The sequence below is a fragment of the Sitophilus oryzae genome, unplaced genomic scaffold (assembly GCF_002938485.1).
Source record: "Sitophilus oryzae breed Bouriz unplaced genomic scaffold, Soryzae_2.0 scaffold_1436_pilon_pilon, whole genome shotgun sequence".
Taxonomy (NCBI): domain Eukaryota; kingdom Metazoa; phylum Arthropoda; class Insecta; order Coleoptera; family Curculionidae; genus Sitophilus; species Sitophilus oryzae.
In genome coordinates, this window is record NW_022146100.1 from 4,318,303 (window position 1) to 4,332,852 (window position 14,550).

At 30.4% G+C, this 14,550-nt stretch overlaps 1 protein-coding gene across 4 annotated transcripts in view; it reads right to left on the reverse strand.

Annotated features, from left to right (window-relative positions):
• The window catches only part of LOC115876499 (inhibitor of Bruton tyrosine kinase), a 102,039-nt gene extending 87,891 nt beyond the window's left edge, over positions 1 to 14,148 (reverse strand). Inside the window, exons 1-6 of one of the 4 annotated variants that reach the window (XR_004049158.1) lie at positions 13,889 to 14,148; positions 13,652 to 13,832; positions 13,115 to 13,580; positions 11,350 to 11,481; positions 4,510 to 4,629; positions 4,214 to 4,459 (exon numbers count right to left, since the gene is read on the reverse strand). Coding sequence is in view for 3 of the 4 variants with exons in the window: in XM_030892297.1 (XP_030748157.1) it covers positions 4,214 to 4,459; positions 4,510 to 4,629; positions 11,350 to 11,481; positions 13,115 to 13,580; positions 13,652 to 13,657 (970 nt within the window). In the remaining variant the exon portion in view is untranslated. The remainder of the gene's footprint in view (positions 1 to 4,213; positions 4,460 to 4,509; positions 4,630 to 11,349; positions 11,482 to 13,114; positions 13,581 to 13,651; positions 13,833 to 13,888) is intronic. The other 3 variants (XM_030892299.1, XM_030892297.1, XM_030892300.1) reach the window with 3 other exon arrangements.
• Positions 14,149 to 14,550: the final 402 nt, after the last annotated feature.

Sequence of the window (14,550 nt, forward strand, 5' to 3'; positions counted from 1 at the left end):
AGAAGAAAGTTCAAAGAGCTATAAATAAAATTGAGCGAAACATAAACTTGTGCAATAGGGTGGTAACCCTTTCAAACATGTAGAACATTAGAAATTAGTTTGTAGAAGTTGATTTATTTATAATAACTACGATTAATATTATACATATTAGTAGATCGCACACTGAGATTTCCAATTCACAATAAAAAAAGTTAAAAACAAATATCTTTAAACTGGATATTAATTATTTTTTGATTCTTCCAATTGGCTCGATCATTATTGTTGCGATGAATATAATCAGATTAAATAATTTAAGAAACCAGAGTCGGACTTATTATTTTAAATAATAATTAAATAGTTTTGTTGCTGTTAAGGTATACAAAACAAAAAAAAATATAAAGTGTGGCACATCATTATATTCAGGAGACCGAGTTCTTTGATATCAAACAAATAATTTTTGGAAGAAAAAACTGCCTTTCAAAAAAATTTGCATAGCCTAAAAGTCAAACTTAATGATTAACCACATGTACTGTGACATAAAGAGAAGACATGTAGCTATCTATTTCAAAAATGAAATCGTTCAAATGTCATATAATAATGGCGGTAGCTGTCATGGAATTGGGCGATTAAAAAATTATCATAAATCATTTTTTTCAAATGGAACCCAACTTTTTTATTTCACTAGTGAAAAGGTTTTTCAATTCGTTACTTATTAACTATACATGTTCCTATACCTAAATAAATCGTTTTTAAGTTATTTAAGATTAAGTTTGAAAACGTATATTTTTCTTGATTATTAGCTATCTATTTCTCAAAATTCTCAATCTCTATTTCAAAAATGAAATTGTTCAAATGTCATATAATAATGGCGGTAGCTGTCATGGAATTGAGCGATTAAAAAATTATCATAAATCATTTTTTTCAAATGGAACCCAACTTTTTTATTTCACTAGTGAAAAGGTTTTTCAATTCGTTACTTATTAACTATACATGTTCCTATACCTAAATAAATCGTTTTTAAGTTATTTAAGATTAAGTTTGAAAACGTATATTTTTCTTGATTATTAGCTATCTATTTCTCAAAATTCTCAATCTCTATTTCAAAAATGAAATTGTTCAAATGTCATATAATAATGGCGGTAGCTGTCATGGAATTGAGCGATTAAAAAATTATCATAAATCATTTTTTTTTCAAATGGAACCCAACTTTTTTGTTTCACTAGTGAAAAGGTTTTTCAATTCGTTATTTATTAACTATACATGTTCCTATACCTAAATAAATCGTTTTTAAGTTATTTAAGATTAAGTTTGAAAACGTATATTTTTCTTGATTATTAGCTATCTATTTCTCAAAATTCTCAATCTCTATTTCAAAAATGAAATTGTTCAAATGTCATATAATAAGGCGGTAGCTGTCATGGAATTGAGCGATTAAAAAATTATCATAAATCATTTTTTTCAAATGGAACTCAACTTTTTTATTTCACTAGTGAAAAGGTTTTTCAATTCGTTACTTATTAAGTATACATGTTCCCATACCTAAATAAATCGTTTTTAAGTTATTTAAGATTAAGTTTGAAAACGTATATTTTTTCTTGATTATTAGCTATCTATTTCTCAAAATTCTCAATCTCTATTTCAAAAATAAAATTGTTCAAATGCCATATAATAATGGCGGTAGCTGTCATGGAATTGAGCGATTAAAAAATGATCATAAATAATTTTTTTCAAATGGAAACCCACTTTTTTATTTCACTAGTGAAAAGGCTTTTCAATTCGTTACTTTTTGACTATACATGTTCCTATACCTAAAATAAATATTTTTTAAGTTATTTAAGATTAAGTTTGAAAACGTATATTTTTCTTGATTTTATCTAGCTGCCTTTGACATTAAGTGTCAACAGTCAGACAATTTATTTCCATTTGTCAGAGAACGAATTATTTGAATTTCCTATATTATAATACTGCCTGCCCTAAGAGTTTAAAAAGTGTATTTATAAAAATATAACTCGTATTTTCGCTCTTTAGTGGTATATAATAGTTCATGTGAGTTATACAGGGTGGTCCGAACTGTATTCCGGAAACTTCGGCAACATGTTCTGCAGATAAAAGTAAGTAAAAAAGTTCATATAAATGTATGTCAAAAAATGCTTAGTTTCGGAGATGCAGGGTGTAGAAGTTTCATTTTTATTTCAGGCAGAGCGTTAAACAAATGTGATGAATGAGCTAGTTAAAAAATATACATTTGCGACGTTTTTCACGTAAAAAAGGTCTCTTGGTAAAAATCGCTACGAGTAATGGTTCTCGAGATATTTGGAATCGAAATTACCAATACCTATCATCATTGACATAAATTAAACATGTTAACTAATTAGTTATTAGACTAAAATCATAAATTTGAAATGTTTTTGTGCCAAAAGTTCAACAGAAACTATTTTATCATCATTTTTTCGAAGAAAAATTTATGATTTGTTTAAAAAAATAAAAATGTTCCCAAATTTCTCATTTCTGTCAAATAACTATCTACTAAATATGTTTATTTTTCAGTCAATAGTAACATGTATTGACTATTTCCATTGTAAATATCTTGAGAACGGTTGCTCGTAGCGATTTTTACCAAGGGACATTTTTTACGTAGAAAATCACGGAAATGTATATTTTTTCACTCAGTAATTTTATACAGGTACGGACAAAAAGTTATTACTCTTCAAAACAGTTAAAACACATGTAGGTGGTGCCTCCTACAAATAGGAGTCATATTGACAGCAAAATCAAATTTCTCATGTCAAAAAACTCCCGGACACCAATTTTCATCCAAATATTGACGTTACTTCAGAAACTATTTGTAAAAAATCGAAATAAAAATAAAACTTCTCCACCCTGTATCTCTGAAACTAAGCATCTTAGGACATACATTTATACAAACTTTTTTACTTATTTTTATCTGCAGAATATGCTGCTGAAGTTTCCGGAATACAGTTCGGACCACCCTGTATATTTGTTACGGTTAAAGTCCGATGTCCGATTAATGTCGGCATTAACATGTTAATGTTTGGGTTAGGTTATGTTTTTGGTGGTTTTGTTGTGTGTTATTCTCGAGATTAACTGTCGACATTAACCGGATATCGAACCTTAACCGCAACATATTAATATATACCGTATGATCGAAAAAAAAACAGCGCAAAATAAGCTTGGAAATGATGATCGATAACGTTATCGAAATAATATATCTGGCCATATCAAAGTGTCACAATATGATATGGCCAACAATTTACCAACGAAAGATATGAAATAGAAAGAGATTACATTAGGAATGTAGCTGAGTGTAATGGACATTCTCCTTGACTAGTTGATAAAATAATTAGAAAACGTAGGTATAGGTTAATGATTTCTGAAAATTCGACTTTTCAAGTGGAGAAAGATACGTCAAAATATTTTTCAATACCGTTTGATAGAGAGTTATCCCGTGGTCTAAAAGGAATTTTTAAGAATGTTAATTATAAACTTGTGTATAGTGCTAATAATAAATTACAACAATTATTAGGTAATCCAAAGGATAAAACACCTCCACTGGAAAGATCGGGTATTTATAAAAATTCTTGTAAAGATTGTAATCAGAAATATGTTGGGCAAACTAAAAGATCAATATTAACTAGATTTAAAGAACATTTAGCTCAGATAAGATATGGTAGACCGGATAAATCTTGCGTTGCTGAACATATTGTTGATAAAGAACATTGTATAGATCTTAATAATTTAAAATTAATTAAACAAGTCTCAAATTACAGGCGATTAGATGCATATGAAAGCATCAGAATTAATAAATGTAAAGATAGTATGAACAGAGACAACGGTCCAATTCCTTTCCAAGTTCTTTGTTCCTACTACTCTAGTGCCGGAAATCTAATTGTTATGCTCTCGGTGGGCGCTGACTCGGTTGGCTAGATCTTGCCACGCCACTCCGTGCCCACTGAACGAGTATATAAACGCTCAAATTGTAGATTGTAGTTTAGTTTATAATCATCTGCTGATGATGCTAACATGGTTAGCGAAACGCGCGTCCAGTGTAAAAGTAAAAGTGTTTTGGTGTATTGTGGTGATTTAGTGTTTTATTTAGCTGTGTAACACCAAAGGTTCCAACCCTCAAATGTAACCCTGTAATATGTAGAAAATTAATTTTCTACGTGTCGTTACTCAACCCCGGTCAATTTATATTATTTTTCTGAGTTTTTACCTGATTGTGACAATATTACACTATGATACTGATCAATAAAAAAATCTTGCACACTTTCTTTGGGATAGGTCTTATGAAATATACTCATAACTTCAGGCGTGCTTCTAGGATGTTGTGTGCCTAACGAATTGTTGGTATTATCACCCCAAGTAAACAGTTCGCCGGATGTTGATAATGGCATAAGCGCTTGATTAGCTTGATCTAAGAATATTCGATCCTCGTAGCCTTTTTGGTTTAGATTTGCTCCTATAAAAAAAATATTACCCTATAAATTTAGCTGATACTAAAATGTATACCTAATTCGCTCGTGCTTTTACCCAAAGTGTGCAGTAGGCCTGTTCTCGAGGAAGGCACCGCTTGATGAAGTAAAATTTTATCTGAGAATATTAGACCCCAGTCTTTTCGCTTTAGATTTGCTAATATAAAAACAAAATTGGTCAAATGCGAGTCGGACTCGTGCACGAAGGGTTCCGTACCATTCATTATCTACAGGGTGGTCCAAACTGTATTCCGGAAACTTTGGCAGCATATTCTGCAGATAAAAATAAGTAAAAAAGTTTGTATAAATATATGTCCTAAAATGTTTACTTTCAGAGATATAGAGTGTAGAAGTTTCATTTTTATTTCGATTTTTTCTAAATAATTTCTGAAATGACGTCAATATTTGGATGAAAATTGGTGTCTGGGAGTTTGTTGACATGAGAAATTTGATTTTGGTGTCAATATGACTCCTACTAGTAGGGGGCGCCACCTACATGTGTTTTACCTGTTTTGAGGCGTAATAACTTTGTCCACACCTGTATAAAACTACCGAGCAAAAAAATATACAGGGTGGTCGAAATTGGTCTGTTTTAACAGAGAGAACCTATTTCCTGACAAGAGAGAGCAAAACCGACATAGATCTCATGGACTCGATTTCTGAGATACGTTTAATGGCATAAATCGCCTGTTGATATTTCCACTGCCAACCGAGATACGGGATCTTTTTGAATTTTTTACCATTTGGAAAATTGCCCATAATTTTTGTATTTCGCGAAATAATAAAATTCTGTAAAAACGTTCTTAAGGCACTTTTTTAAGTACAATCCAGTGGCGTAGTCAGTTTTTCTCTGGAGTTGCTCTTTTTGTCATAGTTGGCTATGATCTTAAAAAAATGCTGGCGTTTAATACTTTCCAACGATATAAAGTTATGGGTATTTATTTCTAAGAATGAGAGAAATATTAGGTTTTTTTATCTTTATATCGAAGCGGGCCTTGATTTTGTGTTGATCTAGTTACCTAATTATTTTTTATCGCAATTTAATATTCTATAGTATTATTTATCTGCATAATTAAAGACTTTTGAAAAGATAAATCAACATTCTATATTAGTATTACCAATTACAATTAAAACGCCATGGTTACAACAGAACTATTAAATGGAGAATTTAAAGAGAAATGGATTGGAACAAGGGGCCCCATATCTTAGCCTGCTAGGTCCTATGATTTAACTTCTTTTGACTTTTTTATGGAGGAAATTAGAAGACCTAATATATAAAAACCATTGCAGAATTGGGACCAGAGAAGAATTACAGAAGGCTACTAGGCAAGCTTTTCGACTTATTATAGCAGTTCGCCTAATAAATCGATGTAACTCTGTGCGTAAAAGATGTTTATTGTGTATTTAACAAGCAGGTGCTCAGTTTGAACATCTTTAATGATTTTTTTAGAAAACTATATTCGTCACTCAAAAAATACGTTTTTTTAGTTTTGTTTATTGTATCGATTTTAATTGTAATTACTAATACTAATATAGAATATTAATTTACCTTTTCAAAAGTCTTTAATTATGTAGATAAATAATAATATACAATAAAATTGTAAAAAAATAATTACGCAAATAGGTCAACACAAAATCAAGGCCCGCTTCGATATAAAGATAAAAAACCCTAATATTTCTCTCATTCTAGAAATAAATACCCATAACTTTATATCGTTGGAAAGGATTAAACGCCAGCATTTTTTTAAGTTCATAGCCAAGTATGATTTTCGTTCAAAAAAATTATATTTTTTATTATTTCTAACAAAAAGAACAAGCATAGAAAAAAAAACTGACTACGCCACTGAATTATTCTTAAAAAGGTGCCTTAAGAACGTTTTTCCAGAATTTTATTATTCCGCGAAATAAAAAAGTTATGTATCTCAGTTGGCAGTAAAAATATCAACAGGCGGTTTATGTCATTAAACGTGTCTCAGAAATCGAACCCATGACATCTATGTCGGTTTTGCTCTATCTAGTCAGGAAATAGGTTTTCTCTGTTAAAACAGACCAATTTCGACTACCCTGTACATCTCTGTGACTTTTTACGTAAAAAATATCTCTTTGTAAAAATCGCTACGAGCAACCGTTCCTAAGATATTTAGATTATTGACAAAAAATAAACCCGTTGAGTAGATAGTTATTTCACTGAAATAATAAATTTGGGACATTTTTATTTTTTTAAATTAATCATAAATTTTTCTGCAAAAAATGATAATAAAACAGTTTCTGTTGAATTTTTGGCACAAAAACATTTCAAATTTCTGATTTCAGCCTAATACCTATTTAGTCAACATGTTTAATTTATGTCAATGATGACAGGTATTGATAATTTCGATTCCAAATTTCTCGAAAACCATTACTCGTAGCGATTTTTACCAAGAGATCTTTTTCACGTAAAAAACGTCGTAAATGTATATTTTTTTACTCAGTAGTTTTATACAGTACGGACGAAAAGTTATTACTCTTCAAACCAGTTAAAAAATATGTAGGTCGCGCCCTCTACTAGTAGGAGTCATATTGACATCAAAATCAAATTTTTCATGTCAAAAAACTCCCAGACACCAATTTTGATCAAAATATCTATACTTCTACACCCTGTATCTGCGAAACTAAGTATTTTAGGACATACATTTATACGAACTTTTTTACATATTTTTATCTGCAGAATATGCTGCCGAAGTTTCCGGAATATAGTTCGGACCACCCTGTATACAACATTACACCACTATATTATTATAAACTTTTTTTCCGATTTAGCTGAAATTTTGAATGCCTGTATAAGTTACTTAAAAAAAATGAAGAAACAACTTACTAAAAATTGTATTAATAAATAATAAATATGTAAAAAGTAAAAATAAATATGTAAAAATTAAAAAAAAAAACGATTAAAAAAAGTTCGCCTTGACTAGGATTCGAACCTGCCTTATTACTACGGCTCCAACGTCATAGCAGCGTAAAGTCCTAACGCTTTAAACCACGCGGCCACCGAGGTCTTGAAAGATTCTATGTAAAATTCTTAATTAAAAATAGTGATGTAAACTTTCGTTACTTTTATGGACTCGTAACTACTAGTTACTTTTGGTAATAGGACTCGTTACTTTGGACTAGTTACTCGTTACTTTGGTACTTAGTATCGTTACTTTATAATCGTTGTTTTGTGTACAGGTTTCTTGACGTGGAACTTCGTTACTTATTGTGCGCGGCGATCTTCGTTGCATGCTCGGTTTAACCTATAAGGGGTTTCTACTTTCTTCTAGTATAAGGGCTTAATAGAATAATTTCAATACTCGGTATGCAAGTAATGAATAATATGTTTTTAATAATATGTATAATATTTTTATAATGATATGTTAAATAAAACTATGTGCTATTAATAAAATTAAAAATAAAAGAAAACAAATCAAAGAAAATATGTGTATAATAAATATAAAGTATTTTTTTATATTTTCTCTCTCTCTCTCTCTCTCTCTCTTTGTATTACATTAATAAATAGGCAAACATTAAAGAGTAAAAATTAAAAAAATGTATATATTTTTGTTAAAATGTAAAAATATTAAAAAATGTATATTCCTCTGTGGCGGATTCATCTCTTCAAAAAAATCCTTTGGATTAACGCAGCAGTGTTTACTAAAAATTACTATTTTTATTTTGTAGATTTTCTTACAGTGTAAGAATAATAGCTCCCGTATATAGCGTTTAACGCCTTGGGAGTAGCAAGGTACAGCTTGCCATACTAGAGCCGTTCGGTATACAAGGAAGGTAATGTGGCTAGCACTACGCTTCAACCGCCTATTATTACCTCAGGATTGTGAATCCCAAGTACTCATTTAAGGCTGAGTCGACCTAGGTACCCAAACTATTTTTATTTTAATAAAAATAGTCGGCTGATGAAATGCCGGGTGTGGGAATCGAACCCACACCTTGAGATTGGTAAATATAATAAAAATATCACACATTTACCATCCAAAACACCGGCCGGCGTCAAGTCAACATTTTAAACATAAATATATTGATAACAACTAGACCTACGTCGAAGTAACGAATATTTTAGTATCGAGTTTCGAGTCCTCAGTTCGTGCATTTCCAGGGATTGCGATTACTGCCGGCGCAAAAGTAACGAATTAGCTTAGTAACGAGTAACGAGTCCTAAATTCAAATAGTAAGCGTTACTTCGAGTCCTCGTAAAGTAACTGTTACTTTGTAACGATTACTTAGAATTTTTACATCACTAATTAAAAGATAATGTTTAGTAAAAGTACATTTTTATTTATAAACATTTATATAATTCTGTTTTTAATATTTGTTCTTATAGCGGCAACATAGATACATTATCTGTAAAAATTTCAACTGTCTAGCTATAGCGGTTCATAAGATAGACCTTTGTGACAGACGGACGGACAGCGAAGTCTTAGTAATAGCACAGAATATCTAGCTACGCAACAGAAGCCTCGTTACATGTATAAAATTGTAGGTAGCAAAAGGAGACAGTCTTTTAAAGCCTGTCTCCAACTCAGATATTTTGATGCGGTAGTTTCGCTACTACATAATAGAGGGCAATAAATGTAAAAGAAAACAGTTTTCTACAAACAAAATTTAAAAGAATTTTGTGCAGTGTTGCCATTGTGTAATTCATATCGTAATACTTCCTGATAAAGCCTACCTTCAAATTTGCTACATCATTTAAACATATTAAAATAGATCAGAGCTGTTTTTTTCAATTTGCCATGTTAGTTGGAATTAAATCTTATTAGCTAAATTACAATCACTTCCTGACGTTTGATTGTATAATTGAATCCTGAATTTTCATTGTAATTCGGCGACAATATAATAAGTGTTGTTCTACTATTATGATACCACTTCCTGACGTTCGATTGTGTTCATACCAAGTTCATATCGTATAATCGGGAAAAAACGGCGTTAGCGATGGCTACGAATATCGCTGTCATTTTATATGTAAATTTATATGGGAAATGTCATCGATCGTCCTTTTCCAGCCAACTGGACGCCGTTTTTTTCGGTATCATACGGTATTTGATATATACTTATATTTCATGACATTACAATATTATGGTACCATGAGCATATCAAGTGATACCATAATATAGTACCATATTACGATACATGGCTTTCGATTGGGCTTAAACTTGATATACTATATCTTCAGTGACATTGTAATATCATGGTACCATGATATACCATGAGCATATAAAGTGGTACCTTCTATAGTACCATATTTGATGACATAGCAATATTAGGTACATGGCAGCAATAGGGCTTAAACTTGGTATACTACGTATTTTCGGTAACATTGTAATATGATGATACTATGATGCATATAAAGTGGTACCTTAAAATAGTACCATATTTCAATACCATTTCCTGACGTTCGATTGAGCTCATATTTGATATATACTTGCGTATTTTTGATAATATTGCATTATTATGGCACCATGAAGCATATCAACTGGTACTATAATATAGTACCATATTATGTACATGGCGTTCGATTGGGCTTAAATTTGGGATAGTACTTATCTTCGGTGATATTGTAATATTATGGTACCATGGAGCATAATAAGAGGTACCATATTGCGATACCATTTCCTGGCGTTCGATTGGGCTTAAACTTGGTATACTACGTATACACGGTTACTACGGTTACATTGTAATATGATGGTACTATGATGCATATAAAGTGGTACCTTAATATAGTACCATATTTCAATACCATTTCCTGGCGTTCAATTGAGCTCATATTTGATATATACTTGCGTATTTTTGATGACATTGCATTATTATGGTACCATGAAGCATATCAACTGGTACCATAATATAGTACTATATTACGTACATGGCGTTCGATTGGGCTTAAACTTGGGATACTACGTATTTTCGGTGACATTGTCATATGATGGTACTATGATGCATATAAAGTGGTACCTTAATATAGTACCATATTACGATACCATTTCCTGGCGTTCGATTGGGCTTAAACTTGGTATACTACGTATCTTCGGTTACGGCCCAAATTTGGAATACTTGCGTTTCTTTATAAAGATTTGTTTAATTAATAATTTTAATTCATTTTACGAATTTTAATTTATTTGTCGTGACAGCAACTTTTATGCCGAACTAATATATAATTATTGTACCTGTGTCACTTTTTAAAATCTACCTAGGTCTATATAAATAACGTGGCAAACGGAAGAAATTTGTTATTATAGTATTTATTAGTCAGTTAACATTTTTTGTACTGCATTTTAATAAATTATTTCCATTATTATTAAACTTATATTTTATTACTAACGTTCCAGCATTAATAAATATCACTATCAATCGCCCTGTATATTATTAATTTTAAAGATAATTAAAGGTATTTTCTTAGTTAACATTATAAGGTAGTGTATATTAAAAATGTATATGTTTTGTAATAATATACTTAAAACTATTTTAATAGCCAAAGGAATAATTAATATAAGTGTATCTGACAAGAAAAGACGATAGAAACACATACTGCATTATACACAATAAAAAGAATGGGATGCCAATTCAAGTCTTTTTGAATCTGGCAACTGTGCATATTTAGCCGAGCTATAAGGCCGTCGACGAGCCGTCGATCCAAAACCGAAAGTTCAAAATTTCTAATTGTATTCTGATTATGATATTGTCGCGCCATCTAGTATTCTATTTGTGCAATTTTAGCTCTTTCATTTCGAGTATTTTTCTGTTGCGTAGCTAGATATTCTGTGGTAATAGGGTTCCCGTTTTTACCCTTTGGGTACGGAACCCTAAAAAACAAATACCCAATAAATTTAGCTGATACTAAAATTTATACCTAATTTGATCGTGGTTTTACCCGAACTGTAATAGTATCGGCCTGATGTTGATAAAGGAATATCCGCTTGATGAAGTAAAGCTTGATCTAAGAATGTTAAACCCTCGTAGTCTTTTTGGTTTAGATTTGCTCCTATAGAAAAAAACAAATTAACCAAATAATAAAATTAGCCAATATATATTTGATATTAATTAAACTTTTAGTTACGTAATCGAGAGCGCAATTTTTAAATTCGTTGTTGCCAACCATGGACGTATTTGGCGCCGGGCTGACTAACTAGAATTTAAAATTCCCGCTGGGGATTCAGGTGGCAGCTCTGCTGTAAAGAATGTCAGGTTGCCACATTTATTTATTTTTTAATTTAGCTTTTTAATTTTACTTTAGTATTGTATTGTGAGTAAGTTTGATTTAAATTAATAAAAATTATTCTACCTTATACAAATTGTCTAAAAATTTATATTAAATAATTACTAGCTTTAAACGGCAATAACCTCTTTAATTTAAATGGAACACCCTGTATATTTTACGTAAATCAGAGGCACAATTTAATTGTCTATCAAATTGTATTATACCATTTTCTACCTATCTCTTCAAGTGTTCGTAGAAAATGCATTTTCTTATAATTTAGACCTCATTTATCACTATACCCATGGAATATTGACATTTTAGATTTTTTTACAAAAAGAAAACTATTTAAATCTTTGTAAAAGAGTATATCAATTAAATATACCACCCAAAAATTAGTTAATTACATACTTAATTGTTTTAATTAATAAATTATTCTAAATAAATGTCGATTTGAGGCAGAAATCAATATAATAATAAGTTATGAAAATGAAGGTCTCTGTTGTTATAAATAAGCATTCGTCAAAAAATGAAATAAAATTTATAAGGTGTTACTTTTTTTACCACACTGTGTAATACACATACAAAATTCAGTTTTTTTAGTATTTGGAGCACTTACTATTAATCAACATAAACAGTAAATTAATGTAGTTTGAATACTGGGATCATATTAATTGGTCCTCTTTAACAAAAAAGTTTTAAATGTTTTTTTATTTTTTAATGAAATAAGCGAACTCTATCGACAATATTAGTATCTGTAACCTTTGAAAATTTGTTAGATCTTTAAAAATAATCTAAAATGTCAATATTCCATGGGTATAGTGATAAATGAGGTTTAAATTATAATAAAATGCATTTTTTACGAAAACTTGAAGAGATAGGTAAAAAATGGTATAATACAATTTGATAGACAATTAAATTGTGCCTCTGATTCACGTAAAATATACAGGGTGTTCCATTTAACTTAAACAAGTTATTGCCGTTTAAAGCTAGTAATTATTTAATATAAATTTTTAGACACTCTGTATAAGGTACTATTTTCTTTATTTTATATTAGTAATTTTTAAGCTTTATTTTAATCGTAGAATCTAAAAATAGAATAATCTCCATGGTTTTTCATTTAAAAAAATACGACTATAATATTTTTTAGTCATTTGAGACACTCTGTATCTTGTAAAAATATTCTTAAATTGTAGCTCTAAAAGTCCTTCAACAAACCCCAAACTTACAATTTGTAAAAATCTAATCGTTTAGCTACAATACTCCATGTCGTACGTGGTGAACAACCCTGTATATTTATAATTAATTTATTTTTGTTTCTTAAAATATTTTGATTAAAAGCGGGCAACGCTGTACAGGTCAAGCTTAATCACTTGACTAAAAGTTTATTTAATACGAACTATAATAAATTATTTTATACCTAATTTCATCAACTGAACAGCTGTAGCAATTTTACCATAAAATATACTTCGATGCAGTGCTGTAAAGCCGGACTCTTTATCCCTTGCGTTTATATCAGCTTTACCCTGCTCTATTAACCATCGAACTAACTCCGTGCGACCGCAAGAAGCGGCAACGTGTAAAGCTGTCCGTCCCACTGAATCCCGCACTGTGCCACATCTTTTACACACGTAAGTGATATAAGAACACAACTCAACATCAGACACTTCCCTAGAAGTAATGGCAGCTGTTATATGATCCCCATGTTGTATAGATTGACATTTCATTGTGCAATCTTGCCCAAATGATTTCTTAATATTTTTGAATAGAGCACACTCAACATTGAGATGATTGTCATCATAGTCCAAACAGTACTTGTTGTGGGTTTTGCATTGGCACGTACGAATAATATCCTGAATGGGCAATTCTGCTTCTTCACTGAATTCCTTAAAAAAATGGTAAAAAATAATAATTAATTAGTAGTAATTGTAATACAGATAGATCAAAAATAAATTACCTTCATGTTATTGAGTTACTGATTATTGTGAAATAGAGAAATGGGTATACCGAGAAATGTTTAACCTAAAGAAAAATTAACCAACTCTATATATTTCACAGGTTCTATTAATTGGCACTTTGATGTTCCTCCTGAGACAAATTTTGCAAACTATATTCAACAACAGCTGGTAATTTAATAGCTGTAAGTAAAAGTAGTATTTAAAGTTAATAATACTTTCAGAATTCCTTGACTTACATTTTTATTAACCCTCTTATATTTTTCTTGAAAATGAATGGACAAATTGGCAAAAATAAACACTTTTATTTAAAAAATTGTGAATTAAAATTGTAAACAACTTGGTTCTACAAATCAGTGACATAGACCAGAGCTGTTCTGTGAACCAGCTGTGGACTAGAGATGGACCAGAGATCAGAGATAACCACAAAACACAATGATTTTCTTTATATATGAAATTCACCAAATTTTAAAACAAAATAAAATAATATGAGGAATACTTTGAGGAATATAATATAAAGTGACGTAGTCAACAAAACAAATAAATTTGCTAGATTACTTTATATCGATAATTAAGTGCAAATTAAGTGATTATTAAAGATTAATAATTATTTTTTGAAATATCAAGAATTTTTACAGACATGTATTTTTGGTTGTATAATCTCGAGCATTTTTGCTCTTGATGTTTTTTAGGGGAAGCACGAGTTACCAGGGGGTTGTTTAGGGGAAGGGTAGGTAATGGAAGGAAATCATAACAACAGAAAGTGTAGTGTATTATTATTCTGAACTATTCTGTAGGGTATTCTTATTGAACGAATTGATACTCTTTATATGCAGAATTTAATGGTCTTCAATTTTTGTAATAGTGAAATATTTTCTAGAACGCAACGTTTCGGAATTAT